The 25,810-nt window shown below is 40.4% G+C and overlaps 1 protein-coding gene across 1 annotated transcript in view; it reads right to left on the bottom strand.

Annotated features, from left to right (window-relative positions):
- The window catches only part of adgrv1 (adhesion G protein-coupled receptor V1), a 127,571-nt gene that overhangs the window by 89,391 nt on the left and 12,370 nt on the right, over nt 1–25,810 (bottom strand). The window contains exons 3-36 of the mRNA XM_086313987.1: nt 25,007–25,156; nt 22,593–22,688; nt 22,002–22,106; nt 21,585–21,698; nt 21,150–21,380; nt 20,665–21,002; nt 19,926–20,196; nt 18,521–18,847; nt 17,868–18,044; nt 16,124–16,347; nt 14,858–14,984; nt 14,044–14,229; nt 13,681–13,861; nt 13,193–13,356; nt 12,983–13,106; nt 12,625–12,885; nt 11,278–11,404; nt 10,867–11,090; nt 9,962–10,690; nt 6,827–7,200; nt 5,937–6,107; nt 4,950–5,130; nt 4,529–4,722; nt 4,297–4,426; nt 3,933–4,013; nt 3,282–3,421; nt 2,831–3,196; nt 2,419–2,662; nt 2,127–2,342; nt 1,817–2,032; nt 1,465–1,709; nt 1,167–1,348; nt 569–1,064; nt 122–428 (exon numbers count right to left, since the gene is read on the bottom strand). Of these exons, the coding sequence (XP_086170113.1) occupies nt 122–428; nt 569–1,064; nt 1,167–1,348; nt 1,465–1,709; nt 1,817–2,032; nt 2,127–2,342; nt 2,419–2,662; nt 2,831–3,196; nt 3,282–3,421; nt 3,933–4,013; nt 4,297–4,426; nt 4,529–4,722; nt 4,950–5,130; nt 5,937–6,107; nt 6,827–7,200; nt 9,962–10,690; nt 10,867–11,090; nt 11,278–11,404; nt 12,625–12,885; nt 12,983–13,106; nt 13,193–13,356; nt 13,681–13,861; nt 14,044–14,229; nt 14,858–14,984; nt 16,124–16,347; nt 17,868–18,044; nt 18,521–18,847; nt 19,926–20,196; nt 20,665–21,002; nt 21,150–21,380; nt 21,585–21,698; nt 22,002–22,106; nt 22,593–22,688; nt 25,007–25,156 (7,699 nt within the window). The remainder of the gene's footprint in view (nt 1–121; nt 429–568; nt 1,065–1,166; nt 1,349–1,464; nt 1,710–1,816; nt 2,033–2,126; nt 2,343–2,418; nt 2,663–2,830; nt 3,197–3,281; nt 3,422–3,932; nt 4,014–4,296; nt 4,427–4,528; nt 4,723–4,949; nt 5,131–5,936; nt 6,108–6,826; nt 7,201–9,961; nt 10,691–10,866; nt 11,091–11,277; nt 11,405–12,624; nt 12,886–12,982; nt 13,107–13,192; nt 13,357–13,680; nt 13,862–14,043; nt 14,230–14,857; nt 14,985–16,123; nt 16,348–17,867; nt 18,045–18,520; nt 18,848–19,925; nt 20,197–20,664; nt 21,003–21,149; nt 21,381–21,584; nt 21,699–22,001; nt 22,107–22,592; nt 22,689–25,006; nt 25,157–25,810) is intronic.

Below are 25,810 nucleotides of genomic sequence, written 5' to 3'. Positions count from 1 at the left end.
AGATGTTCTTCTAATCCACCAGATTATTAGGTCTGATAAGGACCTGACACTGGACCACTGGATACCCACTTAATAGAAAGCTGTCCTAAAACTATTACTCATTGTTGAGTAATGCACATACCATCAAAGACCAGAGTTCCTCCAGTCCCCGTAAAGTCGGCATCTGGTGAAGCCTCTCCTCCAACAAAGCTCCATTCTACAGTGACTGTACCCAGATTCCCTCCTCTCCTCTCTATAACCAGAGGCACAACCATAGGCTCCTCTCGAACTTCTAGATAGAGCCCCTGATTAGTGGTGTTGGGACTGAGGCTGTAGATCAAAAATACCCCAAATGCATCTCCATTCACCCCTATAGTGACTACTGCTTTGTCCGGTTGACCAACTGAGGGCAAGTTCTTCTGTGGTACGGTCAAATTTATTAGCTCGACCTTCAGACAACACATGATAAAGAGGTTTAATTTTTACAGTTTCCCATAAAACTCTAATGACAGCAAATACAGAATTTATTCCAAAGAAGTTAAACCATCATTAATGTAGAATAAACATACAGCATATGATTGATTTTTACCTTTAATATCTGAATGGAGAAGCTCTCATCCATTTCAGGGAAAGAATCAGTCAAAATCAGGACTGTGAGGTTTGCAACCACTGATCCATCATCCATGAAGGCTCTTTGAGCCGTCACAGGGGTGTAATCACTTCCTGCCACAGCCTGGGAACTGAACAAGACAGCAGCTGCAGTCATGTTTTTTACATAAGTCATAACTTGGGACTGAGAGGTCAATTGGTCAGCCCCTGATGGCACCCAAGTGCAAGATGGGGTCCCACTTGATGACAGAGAGAAGGCCTGGCATGCACGCTCTCTCAGACAAGCAGCAGCACATGCAGCCAGGAGGTCTCTCTGACCGGTGAGGTTAAATGTCTTAAGGAGTGCAGCAGCTGGAACGCCTGGTTTTGGAACGTTGTAGTACATAGACAGATTCTGGCCTTTATCCTGAGCCATGCCAACAATGTCAATTTCAGAGGTGCTGTACATGATCTCCAAGCGACCAAAGTGACCATCCCTGTAATAAAGACAACGGTGATTACAACAGAACGACAGCAGAGAGGAATAGCTTATTCAATGTGAATGTAGTGACACAGAAATCATAAAATAAAAAAAATACCTCCTACGAACAGTGATATTGGCTCTATAAACTCCCTCAAGTGGCTCCTGGACGCGGTACGTAGAGTGTTCAAAGTACACTGTTCCATACGGGTTATCATTGGCAGGCACGATTATATTAACAGATGTATCAGCTCCCAAGTTTCCTCCATTACTAGCATCAATTAGCTCTACCTTAATTGTCTAGAAAAAACAGAAAGAAAGTGACAAAGATAACAAATAATAAGTAATAAAAAATACTTCTAATAATGTATCATTTGAGATAATTCACAATGACATTTCCACCCACAGCTTCTTACCTCAGTAATTTCAGGTACATTGTCAGCTAGAATCTCCACACTGAGTGTCTTCATGGTGTCTCCAGGAGCAAACGTTACCTCTCCTGATGTGGGCCTAATGTCCCCTACTGCCAGTTTACCATTGACAGTGGCCTGCCATTTAACTGTCACTGTGCCAATAGTGCCAGCATTACGCACAATAGGTAATGTGACAACAGTAGAGTCAGTGTCTGGCTCCTCTATTGTAACTGGAATAGCCTTGAAGACTAGATAGATTTTAAAAGAAAAAAGGGGGGGGGGGAGAAGTTGGTAAACAATGACAAACTGTGAATAGAAAGAAAGGTTAAAATGATCCTGTATATGGGCTACTAACCAAAAGCACCAAAAGGGTCATCGGATGGCAGTATGGTGATGATGGCACGTGTAACCTCTCCCAGAAGAGCTCCTCCTGTCGTCTGGTTGATGAGCTCAATGAGGAAAGTCTCCTCCAACTCAGGGATCACATCATTAATAACATAGATTGGTACTGATTTACTGGACTCCCCTTCTAGGAGGACAACATCAGTTGAGGCTACGCTGTAGTCTTCACCTACAAAGTTAAACATGTTGAAAACACAATGACAAGCCTTGTTGCTCACACGCATACTGTAGAGAGAAAGAGTCACCTCTACAGTCATACTTACTGACTCTAGCGGTCAAAGGCACTGCTCTGAACTTTACAGATACATCAGCAAAAATGCCCCCAACACGGGTGACGTTGATTATGGGCCCAACGTAGTGTTCAGCCACACTGACAGCAGATGCTGACAGCTGGAGGATTCCAAAAGCATCATCACTGGCCTCCACTATCACCTGAGCTACAATATTACTCCTGGCACCCAGAGAAGGGGAATTGGAAACTGAAAGAATCATATCATATCATATCATATCATATCATATCATATGTTAAGTATTTTTTCCATGTCTTCATCTTACCAAGCCTCCCCTGTTCTCCTCTGATGAGATGAGCACTGATTAACTTCACAAATACCGACTCATCCCTTTCTGGATCTTCATCATCCAAAACTCTGAGGGTGATGTTTGCTTCACTCTGATTGGCCAAGAATACAACAGAATCGAGCAGAGGAATAAAATCCCGCCCCTCAGTGGCTCGGCCAACCCCAGGGGTCCTGTAGGGTTCTGGGTCTTTCTCATTTAGTGTCCCATATGTGACTCGCACCTAGATGAAATAAAAACGGAAAACAATATATAATTTGATACATGATACCACAAGTTGAAATCTGTCAATCCAAGCTATTTATATATTTAAAAGTCAAAAAAACAGAAGCTTAACTGGATTTATTTTCTATGGTTTCTATTAAGTTTCTAAATCTTCTGCAGATCACACCTGACCCATCAGGCCTCTCTGTCGCTGGATGGCGAGGGAGACAGTTGAGTCAGCTTCAGGAAGTCGAACCGACTTTGATGCATTAGCGAATACAAAAACACCATATGGATCATCGCTGGCGAGCACAGTCAGATTAGCAGATGTCCTGACACCCAGACGACCATGTGACACTTTAACCAAGGACACAGTGAAGCTCTTGTCCAACTCGGGCATCTCATCCTCGACCACAGTGACGATGATGTTCTGTGAAGTCTGGCCTACACCAAAGGTGATGTTTCCAAACCTGCTAAGAAGCTCCCCCTCAGAACTGGGATCAGCTTCCCAGTACACAGTTACATTGGAAAGGTCACCAAAGGACCTATCCACCTGGGAAAGAAAAAATGAGAACAAAGAACATAAGATAAACAATCACTGGGAAGGTCCTAATTTTTCAATAGTGTTGTACACTGACCTTCAGAAGCACAGAACTATGCCCATCCTCTGGCTCTGTCCCATTAACAGACAGCGACTCAGGACTAAACTGAAACACTCCATGGGCATCATCAGATGCTGCAATGGTGACTGCAATGCGAGATGCAACTCCCAAGCTGGCTGCACAGAAAATATCAAATGTATTTTACTAACAATTAATTCATTCTGGTTGCATTTTAGGAGTTTGATCCTAAAGCGAATGAAATGAAAAAAGTATCAATCAAGCAGTTAAAGCAGACCAATGATAATACAAGTCTCCTTACCAGTTAATAAAGTAATATTAATATTACTAGTATCCCAAAGAGCATCAGATTAAAATACAAGCTCTATACATTATGTGGAGATTACTTCACAGTATGTGGTAGTGGTATGTAACAGCTCACATTAACTACTTTAATTTTCTTGCTCCATGAAAGGGTGTTTGCTTTTCCCACATAAATCTCCCTGAGCTCCTTCTCACAGAGGCTCACAGCTTAATGTAAATACCACACACATTATAGCAAACATGTATATGCACACACACACACACGCTTGCAAATGTATGAGTGTGTATATGCATCGCAGACCATTGTGGGGAAGAAGGAGCACAGACTAGAAGCAGTTTGAAGGGGAAAAGGAAGGGGCTACTTACCATGGTGGCGATAGGACGGAAGGAGCAATTGATAGTCACTCTCCCCACTACCACTCCCTTCACTATGCAGAAAATGATCCACTGATGGATCAAACATGAGGATCAGGGAAGTGTCACATCAGAAGAGTAAAGATTGAAGGGCGAATGGGAAGGAGCGTAGGTTGGCAGCCACATGTGAAGGTATTGGGAAACACACAGGAGGGGACCACACATAGAATACAGAAAAACAGCAGCGCAGAATACAGGGTCAGTTCAGTTCTAAATAAAAAAGGTAAAGACAGCTAAGAAAGATGTGCAATAAAGAGCTACTTAAGATAAAAACTGAGAAAAAAAACATGCTGATCATACAGCTAAGAATTCCCACCTCCTCCATCTGCATTGTAGAGCTCCACTCTAAATATCTTTTCCAGTTCAGGGACAGGATTATCTATGATGGTGACATTTATGAACTTTAACCTTTCCCCTGGAAGAAAGTCCAACATGCCCTCTGAGTCCTGCCAGGAGCATATGGAAAAATAGGAAACCAGTGAGCAGCCAAAACATATTTTCCCTTCACCTATTTGCTTGTTCATCAATACATCATCAGTGAAACCAACCTCATAGTCTTCAGGGCTGGATGCTGTGAAGGGGGTTGTTCTATATCCCACCATGATCCTACCCAAAATGCCTTGAGCTCTGGCCACCAGCAAACTAATCTCTCCATCTTCTTCGTTTACAGTGATGTGAGCAGGTTCCAACGCTGGAGAGATCAAACCCTCTCCTGGAGGAGTGGGCTGAAACTGCAGCAGCCCTGCATAAGGATGTTCATGTGTTTAGTGACAGCAGTAAGGAGGATGTAATAAGAAGGAGGCAAAAGGTATGATGAAAGTAGTAAGACACAGACAAGAAGAGGGAAAATTGTACTGATATTTTAGCTCCCTAATAAACCACTTGCAGCAAAATAAACATACTTGTGCTTATACACTAAGCAACACTGAGAGAAAAATAGTGTTGTTTTTGGGGAATGGTAGTAAATACCATAGGGATGGTCACTAGCTGTGACAGTGATGGTGTTAACAGAGCTATTGGGGTCAATGCTTGCTCCACTTGTGGGGGTCGAGCCTGGCTTCCCATCACCGGACTCTGCAGACACCAGCACAACCTGAAAGGACTCTGCAAGCTCTGGGAGGTTATCATCCAACACCAGCAGGTTCAGTACCTAACAGAAAGATGAACAAAAGCTAAATTTGACAAAAGTCATGTTGTTTAGACCCAGTGGCACCTTTGTCCACCTTTCCTCTCCAGCCCCATATGAGAAATTGATTATTACAAATTCAGGTTTGAAATTGGATTCTGCTCTAAAGTTCGACTCTCATTTGAACACACCAGTAAAATCCCGCATGTTTCCAGTTGAGACTGCTGTTAAAAAATCAACCCTCTTCTCTCCAAATGCAACCTTCAAATATTAATACATCATTTTATAACGTCATCTCAATTAAAGCAATGCACTTCTTATTGGAATTAGTAGGCCTCCATTGCTCGCTTCACCAGCTTCCAGTTCATTTACAAATTAATTTAAAATTCTTTTAATTGTTTTTATTTAAGTCTCTTAATTGATGTATTCTTTTATGGTTTAACTTCCACAGCTCTTTTGCATTTCTTTTATGCTTGGTGTTATTGTACAGCACTGGTGGTACTGGTCAGTCCTGTTATTTTTTTAAAGTGCTTTATAAATTAAGTGGTATGATATGGTATTTTTAGATTGCATTGCACTTTTGAAAATAATCTATATTTATGCCACTTCCAAGTGGTCAGTTTCAGCAAACACCTGTTATTTTATCCAAAAATCTGCAACCAACCAACCAACCACTAGGCGGCGCTGGTTATCAATAAACACTACAGATGGGTGAATCTGAAAGACAGCAATCGGTAGCTGCTTTAACATTTGATTGTACGCAGTGAGTGACTACAGTCTTTGTCATCCTGCATAAATTCAGAAGGGCTTTCCCCAACTCTCGCACAAACCTGAGAAGGATCTCCAGGCGTGAAAAGCACAGCTCCGGTTGCATTAAGAAAATCTTGATTGGCCGGTGTGTCGCTGTCCAGTTGGGTTACAGTGTAGTTGACATAAACATGGTCCAGCAATCCCCGCATACGCTCAATCACACAAGATATAGTGGAGCCCTCTGCGGTGGTCTTTGGGGACAAAGAAATAAAAACATTAATGAATTCAGAACCAAAGGAGGACTTGATCAATACTAAATGCATCTTCGTCACTTATTACAATTTGTTAGATTCAAATGCGCTAGCCTTACTAACTACAGCCCAATATAATTCCAGCATACTAATAATGTGATTTAGAGTGCGATCATTTGATAGCCCACATGTTCCTTTGCCTTTAATTTTCTAGCGGTAGGAGATACAGTAATGGAGACGCACTGGTTCTGATGGAATGCCATCAGCAGCTCTGCCACCTGTTATATTGATTGAAATGGGGAACAAGATCTCTCATTTCTAGCAAAGGAACTCCTGATCCTCTACTATAGGAATGCCCTCACCGACAGACCTGCTGTTGCCTCACCAGCTGTCACTCTACCTGATATGACCCAAGACGAGAGCCCACTCATCCAATCCAGCTACTAAGAGAAAGCATGCTCTCTCTGCAGCCGAGCATGAAGACTAATAAAAAATGCAGCAGGACAGGGGCTGACAATCAAATGGGTTTACATTACATCTGCTTCTATGCATATGTTTACTGTGTAGAGACAAGTGAGTGATGACATTAAGCACAATATTAATGACACTGTGGTCATGCAAACCACATAATTTATTTAGTAGTCTGATTTACTTTCTTGTTTAATTGCTTGAAAGACTTTCATGAAGCAGCTTGACTATTGATAACAACAGACACTTACATCAGGTATGCAGGACCCAGTGAATCCAAAAAGCCCATTGGCATTGTCACTCTTCAAGACTCGTAAAATTGCAGTGGGTCTGGGGAGGGGGAGGCGTGCTCCACCGCGCACTGCAACCAACTGTAGGTAGAATACCTCCTCTCCTTCCTCCTCAGTGTCATCTCTCGCCTCCACCACAAATGACTTCTGCCTCTCATCCTGCTGGTATCGTAGGTAACCAGAGATGGTACGCAGGTCTGCTTTAGGGGGCTGAGTGTGGAGCTCGTGGATATGGCTGCGGTTCAGCTTAGTGTGGTACAAGCGGACATCCTGGAGAAGGCCAGTGTAACGCTGTTTACCCTCAAGATCTGACCCAATGAACATTGAAGCAGGTCCTGGGGTAGAAAAAAATGACCCAAAAAACACTGAACAATATTTTTTAATGTTTAATGCATAATTAATTTGATGTCATAATGATGTGACATGATCATATACATTGAACAGGTTTGTGAAATTACTTCCCTTCATGATTTCTTTCTTTTTTTGCATCTTTGTCTCATTTACATGTTTCGGAGCAGAACAGATTTTTTATATTAGACGAAGAAAACCAGGCTGAGTAATGAGTCTTTTACATTCCTGTAAAATATGGATTACCAGTGATTGTCCCATTTGTCTTTACAGAATTCTTTTAGGTCAGGCACATTGGAGGGTTTATGAGCGTGTTCATGCTAAAGCATCTCAATTGGGTTCAAGTTGAGACTTTTACTAGGCCACTACAAAACCTTCTTTTTGCTTTGTTTTTTTGGCTTTTTTATTTTTAGCCATTCAAAGACAGACTTGCAAGTGTGTTTCAGATTATCCAAATTATTGTCCTGCTGTATAACCTAATTGTAGTTTTTATGAAATGCTGTGATAGTTTTACACATATGTAACAGGACTCAAACCTCACAAAAGTTCAACTTTTGACTCACCAGTCTACAGAATATTTTCCCTGAAGTCTTGGATCACCAAGATGCTTTTTTGGAAAGTGCGAGGTGAGCATTTGCTTTCATTTTGTTCAGCAGCGGTTATGCCCTGGGACTCCTACATGGATGCCACTTTTGCCCATTTTTGATTGTTGAATCATGAACTCTTACCTTATCTGAGACAAGTGAGGCCTGCAGTTCTTTAGATGTTGTTCAGGGCTATTTTGTGACTGCTTGCTCAAAACTGTTCTGAGGTTTCTCCATTTGTGGATAATGGGACTCTCTGTTGTTCACTGGAATCCTAAAAAGTCTTAAAACTGGCTTTGTAACCCTTTTGAGACTTATAGAGATCAATGACTTTTCTGTTTCTCAGCTTTATTTATTTATTTTTTACTTTGTAGCATGATATGTGGCTAGTGAAATTGAACTCAGCCTTTGAAGTTAATTCATAATTTAATAAGAGGAGAGAGAATTACTATTTCACATTTGGCCAAATAGGAAGGATAGCTTTAATCCCTTTAGCAATTAAATCATCACTTAAAAGCTGCTCTGGTTATCTTTGTTTGTCTCTGTCTGATTTAAAATCTTGTTTGATGATACATGTAAATGTGACAAATACAAAAACAAAAATCACCAGGAAGGGGGAAAATACACAGTACTGTAAATTCTAGTAATATTTCCTAGAATCTCTCATTTACAGTGTTTGTCATGCTGTCATATTGTTTGTCTGATTTACCAGTCACAGCCATAGCCACAGACTTTTTTTTTACTCCAGTGCAATTGTGTGTTATTTAACACAAACATATTTAACTTAAGACTTGGTGAGATCAAAGCAATTGAATACTAATTGCATCATTTTCACACTGATTATTGAGCCTCCTTTGCGGTGTTGTGTACCAGTAACGTAATAAGGGTCATTACTCCAGGGACCAGAAACAGAATCTTGATTAAGGTATACAAATGCCTAGGTCTAGCTCTTTCTCATTACTCATTTATACACTCACACCTCATGCACCTATCACTTTGTGAACTTGCACAAAGTGAGACAAATGCAGGAAATCTGCTACAGTGACCAAGTACAAAGCCCTGACACGAAGCACTCCATGCATAGGTTGAGTTACCAGAAGAAAACAATGGCACAACATGACTGATGATAATGGATAAATCCACTGTGACTGGAGTAAGCCACAGAGGCGTCAGAATATTTCCCCTATGGGAGCTTTTGGTCAAATACCGGCTATTGTGCCCATTAATTAGAGAGAATAGGAAGAAAAGAAGATGCCAACCGATTCCCTTCAGCAGTAACAATGTGCAGCACTGCTGAGGGTAAGTGGTCACTCAAGCACTGGGAAGTCCCAGTACAGTACTCCTGAACAATGAGGAAGCAGCAGAGCATGTGAAGGTGCACATGCCTTTTATCTTTATGTAAGAACTTAAGACTCTGAACAATTTGAAAACTGTTTCCTACACAGTTTGGACCTTGGACAACATTTTGACACTGAAAACTAAAACTTTTTTACGACTCTTAAATGACAATTGAACAGTCTGTTACTTGTCCAGATTGGAAAGAGCCTTTCTCTTCAAGATTCAATTTGATTTCTTATTCCACACTTGTAAATATCAAAAGTTACTGACGCAAAGAAAAACAGATGATCTTTTTATCAATTGAATAGCTTTACTCTTAGCAGCAACAGGCATGGAAAAGGAGAGGAGTAAGGATGAAAAGATGCAGAAGGATGCAGAGGATGGTTATGGCATGCATGCAGTTCCTTCCACTGTTACACCTCACAAGACAACATTAGATGTGAGGATGATGAAAATATGTGGAGCAACAGGTGGTCCCAGTACTGTTTGCTAGTTTGTTACTCTAATATATAGTAATGCAGATACTAACTGCTGGTTTGCTTTGAAAAGCACAATGTCAAATCTTGTATTTTTTAAATCACCATCTGAAGAATATTAACTATGGTAGGCAATACAGTTGGGTATCCTGGTCTCACAATGCTAAACAACTTCTTACTGATTCACTGACTTTCATTTTGACACATGAATCAAATATTTTTTTGGTGAGTTAGAGCTTTTTGTAATTTACCTACAGTGATTGTATGAGCTATTTATAAAGAGTGATTTTACCTTTGCAAGAAATGTGTCAAAGAAATTGAAAATAAATGGAATGAACAATGAAGCTTACCGTCACTGATGCCCTCTCCTTTGATGCTTTTCAGTCCCCCAGGAATAGGTCTGCCATCCAAGAAGAATTCAATAATCCCATCATCAACTGTTATGATGACATGTAGCCATGTATCTGCAGAAAACTTTTCTGCAGAGGCCCGGGCCACTTGGGTACTGTTTGAACCTATTACTGTATAATATAGCATCACAGTGACATGAGACTCATTGGTGTGGACCTTCACTCCATAGTACAAGCTTCCATTTGTTCCTTTGGATGCTATGAAGCCGTCAGTATCTAGTCTGGGTAAAAGCCAAGCAGAAAAGGTGAAGTTGCTAATGGCTGCAGGCCCATCGTCAGGTGAGATGGTACCATAAGCTCCAGGAAGCCCGGAGAAAAACCAAGTGTCTGTGGCTGAGTGGTGTCTCCTTGCATGAGGCCTGAGCTCTACCTCATCTGGAAAGGAAGCTACCAGGAGCAGATCATCCATCTGAGGAAGGCCCTGTGGGAAGTGACCAGAAACAATTTCCCAGGACACCCTTACATCACCAAAAGTGCCCTGCTTACGGAGGATGGTGAAAGAAGTCACATCAGCCATATCATCTTCAGAGAGAACATCTTCAGCTACTTCTTGGTCCATGTTGTCCTCAGCAATGGCAAAGACACCAAATGGGTCATCATTGAACGGGATGAAAACAGAGGCATTTAGAGCACTCTTAGCCAGTCGTCCGCCCTCGCCGGGGTAACCGCCTTAGAGAAATAATGGCCAAGTGTCAGAGTTTTCCAAATGAAAATTAAATCTGCAGTTACTGATGATTCAAGAAAAATTCATTTCATCTCATTTTCTCTCTGCTTTGTGAAATTTCTTCTCATATCTGTCTTATGCGTCTTATATCAGTTTTATTTTATGCTTTTCTTTTACTCACCTGAGATATTTACCAGCCTGAGGATGTAGAACTCATTGAACTCTGGAAGTTTATCAGAGATGGCTTCCAGGACAATAGGCTTGGTCTTTTCCCCTGTAGTGAAGGTGACTGATCCACTTGTGTTTGTAAATTCCTGGTTTTCTTCCAGAGGAGTTAAAGAATCGTTGGCAAACAGCTGCCAGAATACTGTAATATTCCCAAAACGGCCTCTCGCACGTAGTACACTGAGGAAAAAAAAGAGAGAAAATATTTCAGTAACAGAACATAGGTAATTGTCTAAAATATCAACTCTAGCGTTTTGATAGTACTTGGAGATTATAAACTACTGTTTTTGACAGAATCATGAAATAAATACAAATAAAAAAACACAAGATATTTCAAGTGAAGTAATATTAACCAAATGTCACTCACTAAAAATGATTGGTTTTTCCCTCTTCAACTGGTTTTTCTACAGGTTCCAAGGAGAAAATCCCATTGGCATCATCATTGGCCTCAATCACCACAGTAGCTGTGGCTGCTCCATACACAACTGCATCACCTGTGGACACATGCACATTATTGACGCTGGAATCAGATAATTAAGGAAAGGCAGACACACAGAGTGCTGGCCATATTGTTACTGCCATGTTAAATTTCACGCAATAGGAGGAGACTGTCTCATTAACATAGCGCGCTATTACTATGGTAACCAAGCCTAGGAGGATAAGGTGGATGATTTGTGAATAAGCTAAATTCCAAACAAAGGATTCTCTCTGCAGATGACTTAAAGTGAATATCACCAAGAACTAAACCAGAACTATTGTATTTGAAAGTTTAAAAATATGGAAAAAGTGTAGCTATAGCAGCACCAGAAGTGCAATATCCTCTCACAAGCACATACTTCAAGTTGCCGGACAACGAGTACCCTGAAACAAGCATGCAAATCTGTTTGTGATTAAGCAGACAAGGTAAAGAGTGTGAAGACGCCAGTATGAGTTTAGCTTACTTCTAACATTGGGATTATTGACTTTTAGCACAATCCATGCCAGCACAGCCCTCCGATATAAAGAAGAGGCTAACCCTTTCTTGATTCTACTCCATGTCAATCAGTAAACAGAAAGACGCCAAAGGAATGTTTGCCTTTGTCTCTCAGACCGTCTGGAGTTTGGTTATTAAGTTCCTGTTTTGTCCCACTGGCCTACCGTTCCCATCCATGAAAAACAATATAGGCCCATGAGAGCCTTTAGTCTTATCACAGACACTGCTAAATACCTCTGCTGCATCTCTTAGTACGTACAGGATACAGACAGAAATAATAAACAGAGCAGAAGATGTTAATTTCAGATGAATTGCTTGATTCATTTGAGCCACATTGAAAGAAAGACAACTGACTTTGAGTAAAAATGCAGATATTTTTATTATCCGAAGTGTAAAAAAAGTGTGTTTCTTTATTGGTTCAGAGTTAATTGTATTTTAAGTTATAGATAGAATCGGTCACTGATCAATTTGCAACAGACTAATGACCTGTCCAGCGTGTACTGGAGAGGATGTACCTTCCTCTTGTCCAAAGGCAGGTAACCAAAAGAAAATACATGAAAAATATGGTTTACTCTTAACCAATAGCAAAAAAAACGTCTTTATTACAAGAGATTGACATTTACATTATAAAGAAATGCTATATAAGCATATATTACCTGCCATAAACACATATATCATTGTAATGCATATTGCTACATTTTTGTTCTCATCACTTTTTTAAGAAAACAAGCACATACGTACCAGTGGCATTGTAGAGAACGATGTAAAAAGGCTCATCGGTCTCCGGTATGTCGTCATCTTTTACAGCCACAGAGATGTTCTTCGTCCATTCGCCCACAGCATATACCAGCACTGTGTCATTACTTAGCAAGAAGAGGTCATCTGGCGATGCATCATTGTACTCTACTCGGTACATCACTGTGGCCACGAAGTCTGCCCGTCCTGCCCTCACAACTGTAAAGTTGGCCACACCGCCTTCTTGAAGCCGCACAGCGACGGGTTCTACGATGAAAGTGCGAAAATGAAGGAAAGGGAAGGATGTCAGAGAGGGAGGACAAGCTGGAAAACACGTGTATTATTATATAATTAAAATCTTTACCTGAGAAATAAATGGGGTCATCATTCTTATTAATCCATAAGTTGGAACTGACTATGTTTCCCAGTCTTGCTCCACCTGTCGCATTTAACAGCGTGATGGTGAAATTCTCCATTTCTTCTGGAATCTTAAAAAAAAAGAAAAGAAATTTAAACAAAGAAAACTAACTGAGCTGTGGACGATGTGCTCTTTAAGGTTTAGTTTACATTTTACCTCATCGGGTACAGAGAAGAGAGTGAGATTTTTCAGGTACTCCCCCTCTTCGAAGGTGATGCTTCCTCGAACGGGGCGGACGTCTCCAGACAGTGCTGGCTCCAAGACCCACAAAACTGACACTTTGCCAAAGTGACCCCTGTTCCTCATCACGGGGTACAAAGCTGAAGGAGAAACGGGGCAAACAGACATGATCAATTTAGAAATTGAATGTTTTTTTTCTCATAGATAAACTACATTTGATTTTAGCTGTACACATGTTTATTTATAGCAAATACAGGTAATACAGGCCATTCACTAGAGGAACTACTTTAACATGTCCTCATGTTTTACACAAAAACACAGACAGCCTTTGTTTTCCTTAACAATCACATGAAAGTTGGACACTCTAATTTTCTGTGATTCACTCCTCTTAGATCCATTTTAAGTGTCAATGAGGTACCACTTGACCTGGAAAAGTATTACTATTATCTGCTACTTCAAGTTACCCTGGTGCGTCTCGTCTCCTTTGCTCTCATTGATGGCCACTGTCAGTCCCGACTGGCTGAACTCAATGACTCCGTAGGGGTCATCGTTTTTCCGAACGGTGATGTTGACCTCCCGGTGGTTGCCAAGACGACTAGGTGGAGTGCTGTGGCTGCTAAGTACCACAGAAAAAGTCTCGTCCAGCTGTACCCACACACATAACAAAATAAACAAATACAGTAATCACACTGAAAAAGTTTTAAAACATTAACTTCATAGCTTATTAAATGTGAAAGTAGGAAGGATAATGCATTTGAATTACACTGCAGCACTGTGTAAAATGCAGAAAATAAATAAGTAAATATTAATATCTTGCCATTTCTTACCTCTGGCACCCCATCAGGCCGTGCCACCAGCGCCACCACCACCTCTCTCTCTCCGGGTTTAAACTCCAGAATGCCCGTAGCACCGTAGAATTCATTGTTGCCCGAGGGCATAACAGCATATCGTATCAGCTGTTTCAGAAGCTGTCCCTGGGCTCTGACCACATGCAGTTCAACCGCCTCACCCTCCTAGGTTAGAAGAGACAAGCTTCAGAGCAAAGAAGCTAAGAATATATTCAGTTGAACCTTTAAGTCAATTTTAACTCATTTTTCAAAAATACATTTTCACAGCAACCATTCTGAAATTATTATTATTATTACTGTTATTACTGTTATTATTATTATAAAGGTTGTATTCAGGTAGAGACCTTTACTTAATGAAATCAGCAACACCTGCATTTGACTACTATTTCATGGTAATAAAGCTGCTACAAAATATTAGCTATTTCTAACGTCACAATGCACAGAAAAAAGCTAAATTATGAAGGCAAAACTTGGACTCTACATGTGTAACACACATTAGGGAATTATTTCAAAGTCCTATCACTAAGTTACAGTAATTGTCAGTTATTGTGAGTCAGTCGTGAGTCAAAAAACACCTAAACTGACCAGTAAATTCTAAAAATTGTCAAGCGTAGCTATACCAATTTTGACTCAAAAAAGCAAAATAATAACAAACAGATTTGAAATTTATAAGCAGTAAGAGGTCTTTGACTGAATGTGCAACAGTTTGGGCCACATCCAAGGTCAAATACTACACATACTAATGGAAATAAACCCTATTTCTTTTTGGGGCAGCTTTAAAACTGTGGCTTACATTGATAACCCATGGACCTCTGGATAACGGGGAGAACTCAAAGACTCCCCCCGGATCGTCATTCTCCATGATGATAATCTCTCGGCTGGTGAAGCCGGCTTTCAGGATCTGATTTTCAACGTTACTCCTGAGACGTGCACACAGAAATGCATATATAAGCACATACACTATTATTATTATTATAACTAAACACAAAAGAACAAGAAAAAAAGACATGCCATTACATCCTCTTTAATGAGGAATTGTGGAGCTGCATTAACATGGAGCTGCTTTAGGGCAGGTATGTGTCAGTTTCATGCTGAGTATAGCTCTGAAATGTCTGCTTATTGTACTTTTGCTATGTTGTGTGTTTACGTAAAACGTGCAACAATAATAACAATGACTAAGTAGCTTAACTTAAACTTCTCAAAGCATTCCTTGTATTGTGTGATGCTCATTCATTATTGACTCTATATGCTGAAGCCCCGCTGTTTAGCCCACTATTAATAACAATGTCAATCAACTGCCTGCCTGCCTCTTTATTGCTCAGCAGGGGAGTAAGTATATGTGTATGTGCTGGGAAAATTGAACCCAAGCAAGCATAACATAATGGGAATAACAAAGACACGACAGGATGAAGCACTCAAAACAGTCACAGTCAAGGCACTGCATGCATACAAACACTTGCATCTTTAAATGGTACATAATCAAGTCTGGTTAAATTAGTGCAAGAACATATAAAGAAGATTCTCAATTTTCTTCCAACAATCCTTTTCTTTTGGAATTAAGTTTTTTCACACCATCACAAAATCCCCCACCGTGTCCCAGACCCCCTCATCCCCACATTGACCAAAGACCTCCAGAAAGCCTGAAGTAGGCCCTTCTGTGAAAAACAAAGACGTGATTCACGCCACACAAAAGCCCCAGGTTCACTCCACTCTCCACTTACCCAAAGTACACTATAAAGCGTGCAGTCTCCACCCTGCAGGGGACGAGTGGGAGGGAGAGAAAGCTGTCGTTCTCATCCAAATGTAGACTAACAGATTAACCCCCAATAAACATGCATCGCAAAACAAGCTAAGGAAGAACGGGAAGAATCAGGACCTAGTCAGCCCCTCCTTTCCTATTGGACTCAAGTGGTGCATAAGCTGACTTTAAACCATTACAGATAACCTCAAAAAGTGAATGTATTATAGTTATTGCATGCCAAGACTGATTTGATAATGACTAAAATAAACACTTAAAATAAATATAACGATGAATGTCAATTAACTTTAATGGCCCTACCTATCGAGAGTGAGTAGTAAGGTCTCGTTGACTTCTGGGATGTTGTCAGCCAGGATAGTGAAATTGATGGAGGCATCGCCCTGCCCAGAGACGAAGATGACAGAACCACCAAAAGGTTTCAGGTCATTAGCAGTAACATCCCCACGATTGGCTCCAGTTGGCTTAAGACTCCAGAACACTTCAGCCCGACCGTCCGTCCCATCACGCCGCAGAGGGAGGCTGACCTACGACAATTATCAGAATCAGCCTCTTACTAGAGATGGCACGATACCACTTTTTTATGTCCGATACCGATATCATAAATTTGGATATCTGCCGATACCGATATGAATCCGATATAGTGTTTTTTAATCAACAAAACTGTTTTTTAAAATATCTTGCTGCATTTTGCAAGTCTGCAAGTTCATACTCAAGTTTAAAACAACAACTACACTAAAGCTATTCTGTTATACCTGTATACAAAAAAAATATTTCATAGTTCAGCAATACTGATCAATCTAATAAACTTAGACCTACACCATCCTCCCTATTCTGGTATTTTAAAGAGTACTTAGCGTAAATATTAAGCAACCTAACTAATAGGGTTCCAACTCCCAGCAACAACAAAAATAAATAAATAAAAAATAGGGAACCACCCCTCACGCGCCACCTCATGATGCTTAATCGACGTAATCAACCTTAATTTGATGCAGTGTGAAAAAAAATGCACAGAAATCAATTATTTTTCAAGAAATATTAAATAGATTCAACATCTTTCTTCAACAAAATTGCAGACTGCACAGATGGTACCTTCCCAAAGGAAAAAGTACTATAGCTTACTAGGGTATATATATTAGACTTAATAGTCACTATGTACAGTAATTGACTTCTATTCATTTTACATCAAATTAAAACTTTGGGTGTCAGATAATTATTTATTAAAAGCTAGACATTTTAAATGAGAATAAGAAAGAAAAGTATGTCTTTGTGCCCCCTTTTCCCAGTTAATGCCCTATCGGCCCCCCTGGCTAAACTTTGCTAGATCCGCCCCTGCACAGTTACCAGCCGTCAGCTACGTAGAAAAAGATCCTGGTGTAGAAATTAATATTAAATAAATTGTAACAACAGCTTATCAAGCTTAAACGTGCTGCTGTTGTTCAGCCGCTGGTTTGCTCTTTCTGGCGCAAAGTGGACCAAAAACAAACGAGAGAAAAGCCGATCAGCTGATTTAAGCAGTTTCACGATTGAAGTAGCAGCCGGAGAGCGAGAGGCAGTCGCTTGTTAAGCTTAACGTGGGAATGCTTTACAAACATTCAGAGATGGACTTACACACTTGCTTTACTTCTCTCGGGGATAACTTTGTCGGAGATGAAATGCCAGGTTGCTAGCGAAGCTCCACATGCTATCCAGACCACCGACAGGTCCTGCATGCCACAGCTGCTCTATCACGTGATGCATACGTTCTGAGGTGAGTTACGGCGTGTTGCAAGTTTTGTGAGGTGCTTTCGTGATATTTAATGGATCGGATTACATTTTTTATTATTCTCCGATATCCGATCCAGTAATTTAGGTCAGTATCGGACCGATACCGATACGTAATATCGGATCGGTCCATCTCTACCTCTTACACTTAGACACAGTCTGTATAAATTATTCACACTCCGAACATTGTTGTTTCTTTTTTCACTGAATGTTTATGAAGCACTGAACTATGAAAGCGAACAAAGGCAAGCTTCACAAAACTGATAGTCTTTGTATATCTTACTGTGCTGGTATTGCTGTCCTCTGGTTCATAAACCACCACTGTGGTGTTGCTTGTAAAGCCAATTTCCCCATTTGCAATGTCAGGGGTGACAGTCAAGGTCAGGTTTAGCGATCCTCCAAACCTTGGGCTGTTTGACGGAATTGAGGGACTTATGTCGATCAGTTCCAGTGTATTCAACTACAAAAAATAGAACAGAAAAATAGAAGGCTAGATACATATTCATCAGACAGAAAACAACAAATTACACTCAAATACGACTGTATTGTCAGTTTGTAGGTTGCATTGAAAGACCTGTTGATGCTCCCCTCAGTCTATGTATATTTGTACACATATGTGTTTGTATTGAAGCTGAAAGTGTGTGAAGTAATTAAGCATCTACAGAATGTGAAGAAGGCTTTTCTAGTACTTTTTTGCCAGCTTTAAGGGTTAGGTGATGTTGTTAGTTTGGACAGCTGGGTAAATCCCATAGCAACATGCCAGATTTGAGTGCCAATGTAAAACCATTCACACATCCAAATGAGGCACTTAAACCTTGAATAGTACCAATTTGGCCAGAGGTACAGACAGAAACAGAAGGAATGCATTTGGTGATGTGAATGTGAAACGTCGCAGCTGAATTACAACTTAAATTACCTTGTTTCCAGTGGTATTACCTGTATTAAGAAATGAGCTCCATTCTGCAGAAAGGCATCATTCCTGATCGGCAGTATGATGTGGACCATCCGCTGACGGGCAAAAACCACATTAATGGTCCCGCTAACATTCAGGACGTGGTCACGGGCCCGTGCTGGGTCTATGGGACCCGCAGGAATGTAGAGGGCACTGAAGGCCATAGACACGTTACCCAGTGTACCACCACTCCGCAGAAAATTCAGAGACAGGAAACGGCCCTCAGGTTGGCTCTGGATGTTCTGCTCTTTGGCTGGGTCAAACCGAAAAAGGCCGTAGACATCGTCACTGTCCTGAATGTAGAAAACCATCTGAGGAAATTGTGGGAGAAAAAAAATTGCAAAGAAGAAGGAGACATATGGAACATTTTGAATGATGAAGGAATGATGTCTTTTAGAAAACACAAATTGCCCCTCTATTCATAGTTTCACTGCTAACAAGGGTTGTACAGTCCCCGTATGGAGCGAGCTAACAGGTCTCAAATAATAGCAATGAAGCCTGGGTGTACCATCAATTACAGTGAAGGATTTTGTGGAGTATCCTGTTTTTATGTTACTAAGATTGTATCTTGATCATAAAAAAGAGAGGTGAGGAACAGAGAGAGTGAAGAAAATAAGCAAGACTGAGAGTAGTAAAACAGAGCCCTGAGCTAACTTTAGCAGGGGCATCCTCTTTAATTAAGTGTGCTAAGACTGTTAAGAGTAGTTTCCACGAGCATTAAACTGTGGTTCAGTCATGGAACCTATACTTGTCAGATGCACTGTTTGGCACGCTCACTGATTTAAAGCACAGTGTGATGTGCATATTTCCGTTTTTGGAATGTGATACAGGATCTGCAACTTCACTGACAGCAGTCATGAACTTTCTTTTATATTTGTTTGCTTATGCATCGAGAAAATTCTTCTGAGCAAACTTGTTCTGCACACATGGCAAACAGGCCCTATAGTCCCATCTAATGCCTTGAACATAAACAAGTCTTGGATCTGCCCACTGCTTTCACATGTAGCCAAGAGGCTTGGACAAAGATGGAAGCAATAAAAACGTGTCACCATTTCATCCGTGCTTAAAAAACCCCCCCACAGAAACACCCCACTCAGAGTGTGCCGCCTGTTTCGACTTTGTTTTGATTCAGCCACATTAAGGGAACACCCACAGAGCAAAGTTACACACTAAGGGGTCGACTTTTGCAGCATGTGCCAAGTTTGCCACTGTGCCTTACAGTAGGTCACACACATGCAAAACACATGCAACATGCGTTCCCTAACAAGTGCAGCTAATTTTTTCTTACATACCCCAACATAATCCTAATAAATAATAATATAAATAATCCATAATCCTAAAAAATTTAATTAATTCATTGATTTGAAAAAATACGTCTTTTAAACTCACCTCCATGGGTTCATCAACCTCAGCATTTCCAGTTACTGTACTAGGCAGCAATTTGAAAACGAAGGCCTCTGCTTCTTCAGGTTGATCATCAGCTACAATGTTTATTGGAATAATAGCAGTCTTGTCACCGGCAGCAAATCTTACTTGCCCCACCTCAGGCCTCAAATCATCTGACACTGGTGAACGATCACTGGAGTTTCTGCTGATGGACCAGTTGGCAGACACTTCACCATAGCTGCCTCCGATTCTTACAATAACGATGCCATCATATCTGGAGGAGTGATAATCTTGGATGTAAATGGTTGATTTTATTTTTACATTAGCGTTTAGATTTAGCTAGCATGTAACACAAGAGGAGTTAGATCACGGATGTCAAACATAAGGCCCGGGGACCAGAATCAGCACAATCTGCCCCACTGGATAGATTTGGAAATTCTAGAGGAGGGCATAGACGTTCAGACTTTTAAATGTATTTTAAAACATTTTACAGCTTTTCCTACTGATAAAGATCTACTTCATTGCCATTCATGCTACACATGCTGAAACCGCAGTTATTTTCTTATATTAAGCTATCTTAGGGATTAAATTCGTAGTTTAACTTCTTTACACTTCAATGGTCCAGCCCACTTAAGGTCAGAGTGGGCTGTTTTTGGCCCTCGATATAAGATGAGTTTGACATCCCTGATTTAGATTATACAACAAATTTTATAGTACCCATTTATAGAGAAAACAATGCTACCTCTGTGTCAGATCTTCATTGATGCTGATTGGCTGAACCAGTGCACTGCTGCTGATTGAGAGGACACCATGAGGTTTGTCATTGGGCTCGATGGTCACCTGCACAGAGTTAGGCGATACCAGCACAGCATCTCCTCTGATCGTGTCCTCCAGGAGGACCAGATGGAAGGACTCTGCAAGTTCTGGCACATTATCATCACTGATGTTGAACAGCAGGCTAGCTTTATAGACAAATGGAGGGAATGTAACTCTTCTGACTGGCTGTAGATCGAAGAAATCCACAGCTGGTGTGGCACTGCCCAGGCCTTCACCACTCACCACCATGTAATCTACAGAAACCTAAAGACAGTAGAGTCCAGATGTTTCATACAAATTAGACAAATGCTCTCTGTTTTCTCTACATATAAGTTGTTGATTGTGTGTATATGAGTGCTTTTGCAGTAAAAGACTATGTAAACATGAAAAACTAGGTTTAAAGAACACAACCTCAGTGTCAACAGAGCCAATGAGTGGTCCATCCTCAGTCAATCGACCTCTGGTCACATTGAGGGCAATGACTGCCGCAGACTCTGGTACTGCCATGACAGTGTGGGAGAACCGCAGAGGGCTGTCATTACGCAGGATTCTCAGCCGAACACTGCTGGCGTTGGGCTTGAGGAGAGCTCCCCCTGCTACACCAGTTAGTCTTACTGAAAACACTTCATCATCCTCTGGGACCTGGTACACAGAGAAAGCAAAACACATACCATTCAAAACTCTAAACATGTATGTAGCAAAAAAGATGAGGAAAAATGCTGTACACTTTATTTTACAGTTAAAAGAATTTCAAAACTTCAAACTTTTGCCAGTGCAGTAAAACAATTTATAGAGACAGATTTTTAAGAAACTTAATTGGTCCAGTGTAATCAATCAGTTCAATACCTGGTCATCCCGAATAAGTACAGTGAAGTGCACTACAGCCTGGCCTACAGGAATAGTGATGTTTCCACTGTCGGGACTGAGATCCTCACTGGCAGGGTTGGGACCATCAGCGATCTATGAAGACAGGAAGGAGAATAACCCCAGTGATATTCCTACTTTGACAATCCATGAGCTCAAAATGAATGTGAATTTATCCTTACTATGAAACACAAAGCAGTTGCATTATTTATTAAACATAGATGTTGCTCATTGTATCTAAATAATCTAAACTCTTGAATCCACAAGTGTCTTTAAGGCAGTGGGATTAATTTATAAAAGCATCTAACAAGCTACATGCAACACTGATTTGTTAGACACTGTTAGTTCTTGAAACACAAAAGTCCCTTAGGTATGCTAATATTATTCACATGATCTCACCTCAAAATTTACAGTCACAGTACCGTATGTTCCCTTTTCTCTAATTAGAGTTAAAGGCACGTAACGGTTCCCTCCTCTGGGTTCATCAACTATGATCTCCTCAGTCTGAGATAAAAAGAAAGAAAACATCAAAACAGAACTTTAATCAGCTTACATTCTACTTCATTCATTGACAATTAGAACCATCCAAATTAAGAATAAATGGAAATGTAACATTTGCAGCAGCAAACAAAAACAGGTAATACATTTCATTTGAACTGAACCCCAATCTGGCAGTGGAAGCGAGCAAAATGCCTCTTTACACATGTAACAAGAGAACCAAGAGAACATTTACATTTAATTTAAATTATTGTATTTAATTTTGAGATATCCATACTCTTTTTTTTCTGTATTATATATATATATATTGTTTTATTTTATTTTTTTTAAGATACTTGTCGTTATTTTTATTAGCAAACAAGTAATTTATTAAGTCACTGTATTTAAAGTGCTTAAATCCTTTGGTTTCCAGTTTTTTTTTTTACGTTTTTTTAAGTTTGTAAATTGGTGAACCAGCAAAGACAGGATGAAGGTGGATGGAAAGTTTCTTACTGAGTTGAAGGCAATTATTCCAAAGGCGTTATCATTGGACAGTATGGTGATGGTTGCCTTTTTTGGTGTCCCCACTGTAACACCATTTGAGGAACTCTGAAAAGTCAGGAGAATAGAAATGTTTAGATAAAGCAAAGATTATAGCGTATTTATATTAACACTCCTTTATCTTCCCCCCCTACCAAAGGTAATCCTGATCCTCATGTGGACAGCCAGACCGACTGCCTTATCTACGGGCTACACTACATTCCTGTGTTCCCACCGAGAAGCACTGGTGAGAGGGCACAAAGACAGGAAGTACTGGTTTCAGACCAGTTGATTTGTCAGGTTAGCTCTCTGCAGGAAACCTTTTCAGGATTTGTACCCTTCTCTCTGATTCAGTGCTAGACCAGAAAGACTTAACATCCCAGCAGGCCTAAAATCACACCATGAGTTACCAGGGCTTACGCCTAAGTGTTTACTGATGATCTGCAAGGTTTTATTTTTTTCCAAGACAGGATTCAAAAGAAAACAACAACAACAACACACTTTTACATGGTGTTTCCAGGGTTTCCATTAGTGAGCTTAAATATGTTTTTACAAGACCCAACAGTTCTGACATCCACCAAAACTTCAAAATTCCCTTTACAACTTTCAAACATCTGGATATGCACTCACTGCAGGTATTTTGGAAAATGACCAACTATATTACATTCTTGTCATAGTATTATAAACAGAAACACACATTTCTCCACTAAAGCATGTGTTATATCTCTTTAAGTTTTCTCAGCCAAACAAAGTGCATTTGAAACTTCTTATCAAAACCACTACATGTTTCGGTCTCCACATGTAAAGGTGAGCGCAAGCCAAGGCAAAAAAAAAAAAAAAAAAAAACAATAAAAAAAACTACTTAAGCCTCTTGCATTCGTGTCTTGGGGCTTTTTTAGACTCTAACATTCTTTCTGATGCTGAGCCCTTGTAGCACGTCAGCTCACAGACAACAAATCCACACGCACTTATGTGGACACACTCATGTAAAGAAAAAAATCACTTTAGAAACTTTGAAAAACAACACTGTTGAAAGTATGGCGCTGTAAATCAACCATGCCAAGTCTTTTATGCCATGATCCGCTATGTGTTTCTGTAATTTTGCGCTGTGCTGCTAGGCTGCACCTGCTCTGATCTGCAACGACTCAACACTGTTTCTGTAAAAACAAATCTTTTCCTGTCATAGTCAACCAGCAATGTAACAGATTTTATACACTGAAGCGTGATAATAACTATGGCCCTGATTTTCCCTTTATTTTCTTGTGTTTAATCCATGACACCTTTTGTGGCGCATACTTGTACTCCAGACATAACTCCAGTAAGCTGACAGGCTTATATTTGGCCAAAGCTTTGTCTCATTGTAGTGTAAATAGAAGGGCTAAAAGTGGTCGCCTCATTTGGTCTTTCACTCTAGTAGCAGGCTAAAAATTGAGTTTTGCTACCGAATGTTAACCAGAGGTCACAAAAGCGTCAAATCGAGAACGACTGATGTGAAGAAAGCCACTCTTGCTGACAGATGTTTAGAATTGTTGCTGTTCTCTTAATTTAGACTACAGTCTCACAATCTGGGGTGTTTCCCCTACAATTGCCTTAGGAGAGGGAGCCAAAAGGAAAAAAAACCCACATGGAATAAATGATCAATTAATGAATGAATGAATTAACTTATTTCAGCATATTTGTGTACACTCATTGCATTTCACAACAATGTAGGAATCTCTACTGTGCTTTGCTTCCATTGTTGCGTCTCTACCCTCAGCTTTACTGTGTGTGTGTGTGTGTGTGCGTGCGTGCGTGCGTGCGTGCGTGCGTGTGTGTGTGTGTGTGTTAGTTTCACTCCCATACACAGAGAAAAGAAAAGGAAGGTAACTTTATGAGACAACTTGTTGTGTTAAACGGAATAAGAGTAGCCCAACAATAATAAATCCATCTAAAATGAAAGGGTATAACAATTCTTTTAGGATTTGTCTTTTTTTTTTTTTTTAAAGAAAGCTGAGCCGACAGGGAAAAGCGGGATAGTCACCCCCACAACCAGCCAAACGCAGGGGATTCAAATGACCTTTATCTCTAAGTGAGGGACAAGATGGGCAGACAACAAGACCAGCCAAAGCCAGCCCATCAAGGATACATGAAACCATGGAGATAGTCTCTAGGCTTAAGTCATCCAGAACTGTGATGGCAATTGGTTTGAAAAAGATTTGTAATATGTACCATTTAAGATCATTTTCACATCTTTCACAAAATCTGACACTGACGTAGCCGTGCTTTTTAGGCCATGTGTTCGCCTTATTTTTCATCTTAGATTAATTAAGTAGCACACTGAAGCGCAGTACTGAGGGACGAGAAGAAAGTGACACACACCAACTCGCAGAGAAGCAATGGGCTCTCACCTGTAACATGAGGTTGAACGTAAACGTCTCATCGGCTTCAGGCAAGTCGTCATCTTTCACGGCAATAAAGATGGTCTTACTGGACTCACTGGACAGCAGGAAGGCTGCAGCATTAATGGCTTCAAAGTCCCCGGTGTCAACTCCCTCTAGCTGAATGAAACATGACAACACATTTTAACTTCACTTTTTTTCAGTTTACCTATATTTTTATATTCATGTCAAAGTGTGCCACTAGCATACTCCAGGCCTGAACTTGCAGGCTCAGTTCAGAAAATTCATTTATACTTGGACTTGCTTGAGCAAGAGTTTCCTGAGCATCTATTTCTGTTAGTTGCTGGATGGAAGTCTGACATTAAACAGTATTTTAACCAGCAATGCAGCTCTTGGTATAAAAATTAATGTAACAAGAAATATGGTAAAGATATCAAGAATCACAAAACAAAACCCTAAAACTACTCTTCATCGCACCGCCAGTTCGTATTTCCAGACACCAACTGTGAGCAGCTGACACTGGGCTACATGTAGACGATGTAAAGCCAAAATCCATTCATTTCCAACTGAGTTTCTGCTGACACAGTGGGACTTTTATATCATCAACGTTGTTTGTTATAGACAAAACAGTTACTGATTCTGAAGTTCACCTGATGTGAAGGTCAACTTTCCCAGAATAAGGACACTTATATGTTTAACTGTACAGACAGAACAGGCTAAATGATTCAACAGGCTGCAGAATTGTTCAGTAATTTTCACTCACTGCTGTGAACTGTTGTGAATTTCTATATTATTTGTAAGTTCACAGCACCA

This window comes from Aulonocara sp. 'chitande type north' Nkhata Bay, linkage group LG12, assembly GCF_057382095.1.
Source record: "Aulonocara sp. 'chitande type north' Nkhata Bay isolate Kocher_YH1m ecotype deep benthic linkage group LG12, A_spYH_male_GT1.1, whole genome shotgun sequence".
Lineage (NCBI taxonomy): Eukaryota > Metazoa > Chordata > Actinopteri > Cichliformes > Cichlidae > Aulonocara > Aulonocara sp. 'chitande type north' Nkhata Bay.
This window is presented reverse-complemented; position numbering and strand designations above follow the sequence as displayed.